This window comes from Panthera tigris, chromosome C2 (genome assembly GCF_018350195.1).
Source record: "Panthera tigris isolate Pti1 chromosome C2, P.tigris_Pti1_mat1.1, whole genome shotgun sequence".
Classification (NCBI taxonomy): Eukaryota; Metazoa; Chordata; class Mammalia; order Carnivora; family Felidae; genus Panthera; species Panthera tigris.
Window position 1 is genome coordinate 14,577,049 of NC_056668.1, and position 5,883 is coordinate 14,582,931.

General features: G+C 35.0%; 1 protein-coding gene across 1 annotated transcript; it reads right to left on the bottom strand.

Annotated features, from left to right (window-relative positions):
- Positions 1-5,424: 5,424 nt before the first annotated feature.
- LOC102949536 (keratin-associated protein 13-2-like) lies at positions 5,425-5,883 on the bottom strand. Its single transcript, XM_007075065.2, has one exon. It carries the CDS (start codon positions 5,866-5,868, stop codon positions 5,425-5,427), a length of 444 nt encoding a protein of 147 aa, XP_007075127.2. The 5' UTR covers positions 5,869-5,883.

The following is a 5,883-nucleotide window of genomic DNA, read 5'->3' on the forward strand; positions in this document are numbered from 1 at the left end:
TAAAATTATTTCTTAAAGGCTGGATTTAGAGTTTAAATTTGGGTTATTCAGCTTAGTGCTGGAAATATGTTGTTTAAAAGTTAAAAATCAGTAGAGATAAGGCACAAATAAAACAAACTTTTAACTTAAAACCTCATATGATTATAAACTAATCAATACCATTGATTATAATCCAAACATCGAAGAAAAAAAAACAATGAAATTGGGAAATATTTTGAAATGCATGATAACAATGATATAACTCAGTAAAATTGGGGAGATACAGCTGCAAAGAACGATACATTTAAATTTTAACGTATATACAAACATACAAGAAAGTTTGAAATAAAATTTTAGTACTCTACATGAGGAAGCTTGAAAAAAGAATAAAAATCTAAACCAAAAGAAATTTTAAGATAGGAAATTATAAAGACAAGAATAGAAGTCAGTGAAATAGAAACAGACAAAGCCAACAGGGTCAAAATTCGGATTTTGTGAAAACTAATAAAGTTATTTATTTCATTTAAAAATTATATAGGAAAATAGGTGACAAATACCTTCAGAAAATTTATATAATCATTTGGAAGAATATTTATTTTTATGTATTCCAAAGCAGAATTAACTTTTCCTTCCTTTCTCTCCAGCAACTAAGGTATGTGTCTTTGTCTTTCTCATTCTTACTGACTTCCAAATGCTTTTTCAATAGCCCTCGTGACAAACTTAGGAGTTGCTAACCACAAGATGAATAGGCTTCAGAACTACTCTTAGACAAAATGGAAAGTTAAATAAATATGTTTTCAAAGAGTACCAAGTCTTAATCCAGATCTTCTGCACCATAGAGGCTTGTAACCTCATTCCCTTCCAGTTAATTCTTATCTCTAATTCTATTTCATATAAGTGATTGAATGGAATCCAGTTGAAGGAGACTTCCCATGTACTCAGATCCTGGTCTGCTTGTTTATTGATCAAGACTGCACACTACTGACCTCCAGAGAGAGTTTTCTTTTTTTTTTTTAAGAAAAAAATAAAACCCTAAATTATTTGTCAACACTATACAACTGGACAGTTTCAAACTATGTGTGCTGTTTACTATGGAAATATTGACTTGCATTTTTTGTTTGTTTGTGAGTCTGCATCCTTTTTTTTTTTTTTTTCTTTTCCCTGAGTCTGCATTCTTGAGATATGGAGCTAATTGTTTCTGATCTGAGCAGTGTCATGCACTGATTATAGTACTTATTTTTTCAATTGCACACACTTCTAGAAATTACTTTTAATGATTTTTTTCCCTAATGTTTATTTATTTTTGAGAGAGACAGAGACAGAGCACAAGCAGGGGAGGGGCAGAGAGAGAGGGAGACAAAGAATCTGAAACAGGTTCCAGGCTCTGAGCTGTCAGCACAGAGCCCGACGCGAGGCTCGAACTCATGGACCGTGAGATCATGACCTGAGCTGAAGTCCGATGCTCAGCCAACTGAGCCAATCAGGTGCCCCAAAATTAATGATTTTATGGTTGGAGGATACAAATTTTCTGAAAATATTTTTCTTTTTCTTTCATTTTTGAAGGATATTTTGAACTGATATAAAATTCTAGGAAGCTGAATTTTCTTTTTCTTTTCAGCCTTTTAAAAATATCATTCCAGGGACACATGGGTGGCTCAATGGGTTGGATGTCGGACTCTTGATTTCAGCTCAGGTCATGATCTCACGCTTCCTGGGTTCAAGCCCTGCATCAGGTTCTGTGCTGTGTCAGCATGGAGCCTGCTTGGAATTTTCTCTCCCCCTCTCTCTGCCCCTCCCCTATTCATGCTCTCTCTCTCTTTCTCTCAAAATGAATAAACTTAGAGAAAAAAAAAATCATTCCATGTTCTTCTGCTGTTAAGAACATTAGCTGTATTTCTTATCACTATTCCCCATATGTAATGTTTCCTTTTCCCCTAGCTAATTTATGATTTTCTTTTTATCTTTGCTTTTAATCAATTCACTATAATGTGCCTAGTGTGGCTCTTGATTCAAGTATCCCAAGATTCTTGGATTTGTAAATTGGAAGTTTTATTGATTTGTTTGCTGTTATTTTGTTTGTTGTTAGGCAAATGTACAAAAGTTTTTACTATAGTTTTTTTTTTTCTGCTCAATTTTTTTTATGGGACTTCTCTTACACAGTTTTTAGATTGCCTATGTTTTTCAACAAGTTTCCAAATCTTTACTCTGCCTCCTTTTTCAATCTTTATTTCTCTGTGTAGCTTAGTTTGGATAATACATAGTTTTTAAAAACCTATTTTCAAGTTCACTTATCCTTACTTCCGTTTTGTCAAATATTCTCATAATCCTATTTTAATTTTATGTCTTTACTTAATTTTAAGCCTTTAACTTTCTGTTTAGAGATATCCATTAGTTTTTTTTTTAATTATTTCCATCTCTTATAATTCCCATGTGTTTATTAATTGCATCCATCTTTTTCTTAATTATTTACATGTTCATCATAGTCTCTTTCAAGTCTGTGCCAACTAATTCTAATATTTGTAGTAAATGTGAACTTGCTTCCATGGATAGTTTTGATTGGGTAACATTTACATGCTCCTTGAAATTTTTTATAATGCTTTATTACATTATAGACATTATAAACAAAAGACCAGTGGATTTTGAAATAGAGATACTTATATTTATAGAGTCACAATTGTAGTTATAAACACATATGATTATATGATCAATACATATGCACACACAAAATAAACATATGCAACTATATTCCTTTATTGTTTTCCAGAGAACGTAAGTCCTTCCCTCTGCATGTTAGAAAGGCAAAGGACTTAACAGTAAGCTTCATTAAAGAATTGAGTTAAGCAGGACTGTCCCCAGTTTAAACCAGCTTGAATGCATCTCCACTTTGCCCACACTCCAACCAGATATGTTGACACTCTGATATCTGCTCATTATTTTATTCTCTATTTCAGCTGAGGACGAGGCTGGCGCAGAGTTTCAGACTGTTCTAGTGTGCCTTTGAATTCACTTGAATTGGTTCATTTTAGTTATTGTATCTTACAGTTTTAGTATGTTTTTTAAATTACATTTATTTATTTTTGAGCGACAGTCTGTAGGCAGGGGAGGGGCAGAGAGAGAGGGAGACACAGAACGTGAAGCAGGCTCCAGGCTCTGAGCTGTCAACACAGAGCCCGACGTGGGGCTCAAACCCATGAACTGTGAGATCATGACCTGAGCCGAAGTCAGACACTCAACCGACTGAGACACCCAGGCACCCCCAGTTTTAGTATTTTTATGCTCATTTTTATATATTCTAGTATTTTGCCAAAACTCTTAACTCTTGTCTTTAATTGCTTAAAAATAATAACCACAGTTATTTTTCTGTACATTTCTAATATGTACATTATTTAGATACTCTGTAAGTTTGCTTATGCTCTGTGTTGTCTCTTGGTTTGGTCTTGTTTTGCCTGTTTGTAGCCTTAGTAAATTTTAATCAATTACCACAGGTAATTTGAAGCTCTGAATGGGTCTATTTTTGCAAGGATTTATTCTGGTTATGCCAAGCTGAGGTAAGATTACTAACACTCTCAATATCATAAACACTGATGCAAGTTGAAGGTTGCCTTCAGTTCCTATGAAACACACTCTATGTTTGCATACTCATAAAATTCTGGTAGAATCTTTCAAAGCCCAGAATGTTTACCTGTATTCCAAGCTCCTTAAAAATGAAGCCCTGAAATCTGATTCTATTCATTCACACCAATAGCTCATTAACATTTTTGGATTCAGTGGACAACTCAGGAAGAAAGTAGCCCAAATACCATTTACTTTGACTTAAAACTTGTCTTAATTCGATCTAGCAATTCTTAGCTGATAGTACTCCAGAGTTTATGTATAGATTACTTTCTTAAGTCCTACTAAAGTTTTTATTCATAAGAGTGATTAAACTATCTAGTTTAATGCTATCAAAAGTTATATTGGTATAAATATCACGTTAAGTTTCTATATATGAGGGTGATTGGTAAGAATATTCATTCTGTGATATATGCAAAATTATTTAGAATAGACAATAAACATGGAAGATTATCACTAGAAATCTGTTCAAGTAAATTTAACAGGTGACTATGAAACCTAGGATTATTGTCACTCAAAACTCAGACTGAAAAATGACAGAGTAATGTGCACGCATTATTAATTATTCATAAACATACCAGCTAACTTTATAGATCTCTGCTTTGTTCATTTCATTTTATCTTCCCAAACTTCCTCTATTCCAACCCATACTAATTCTGTTTTTGCTTTTCATAGTATGCTCCAACTTTCAGGAAATTGTGAACATTGATTTCTCCATAAACCTGAGATCTTTGGCCAGACCTTGACTTACTTTGAGCTTCCATTGCCTCATGTTTAAAAGAAATTTAGCACATAAACTATATCTCTCTCTGAGTGCTGTTCAAGATTCTAAAGAAGCAATGACTTGAAAATCTACTTGAACATTTATTTAGCATAACTCAAAGATAGTTCTTTTTGATTATTAGATTTATCTTTTTATCAAACTGTGTCTCACATATCAACATATTGTTTTCTGGAATACATGGCCTAAAAAAGATTAGCACACGTCTATAACAAAATAGAAATAAAGGATCTCCATTTTTTCTTGACATTAAAGCTGTGGTTCTCAGCTATGTAGTTTAAGTCATTGGAGAACATTAGGGTAAATACCCACACAAGCTGATCCAAAAATCTTTACACCAAGCATGATTGGTTTCCTTCTTATATACCATAAAGAAATTAATTCAATCAAAATGTACTCACTGGGATTCAGTGAGTTACTTTGGTTACTTTCCCCAAGTAATATTGGATGAGTCTCATGGAAGTTATTCAACATTTATATTTAGTAGTTCCTGAAAATATACAGTCACAAGTTAGATTTACATTTAATTTTTTTCATGTGCAAACCTACCATTGTATCTAAATTTTATTCTTTCCCTCTGCATTTTGCATATATCTACCAACTTTTGTGCTTTTCTTCTCCTATGAAGAGAGATACAGGGTCTCACATGATTTAAGAGATTAGATTTTTATAGATCTTGAGATACTCATTTATACAGTTTATATAAAAAGGAAAATATCTAAAGACAAAAACTTTAAAGCTTTTTTTTTAAAGTTTATTTATTTATTTTAAGGAAGAGAGAGAGTGAGAATAAGCAGGACAGGACAGAGAGAGAGGGAGAGAGAGAATCCCAAGCAGGGATTGTGTATGTAATAATTGTATGATTTCCATCACCAATAGAGCTATATGATTGAAATCTTATGTTTATTGCTTAGTTTTACATATTGCAGGAACCAGTCTGAAAGCTAAGCTCGTGGCCACAGAAAGGGTGAGGAATTAGTCTCTGGAGACCATAGAGAGTTGTTTCTTGTGAAAAAAAAAATAGTTAACATTCTGCAAAAAGATCCAGACATTCAACAAGTTAATCTGTAGAAGCCAGATCCATAGATTGGTTTGTAGCAAAATGGCTGGAGATGCCGAAAACCAAAATAGGTTGGGTGGCAGAATGTGGATCCATAGCTCAAGGTGGGGAAGCCACGGACTCCACAACCCTGGGGTCTGAAGCCTCTGGGCCCAGCATAAGTCATCCAGCAGGGACTGCAGAGTGTGGAAGTCCTTGGGCGGGAGCAGGACGTCTGGCAGGGGCCGGACACCACGCAGGACGTCCGGCAGCTGGTGGGCTCACAGGAGGTCTCCTGACAGCCGCTGTAGAGGGAGGAGCCCAGCTGGCAGGTGCTGGGAGAGCAGAGGTCAGTGCGGTAGACCAGGTTGCTGGGGTAGAAAGAACTTGGGTAGCGCAGGTAGCCCCCAAGGGAGCGGGAGAAGTTTCCGGAGCAGCAGCTGAAGCCCATGTTCATAGGAGATGTGAGTTC

Excerpts from the sequence above, each read along its gene's own strand:
- LOC102949536 (XM_007075065.2), bottom strand. The coding sequence starts at position 5,868 with ATGAACATGGGCTTCAGCTGCTGCTCCGGAAACTTCTCCCGCTCCCTT.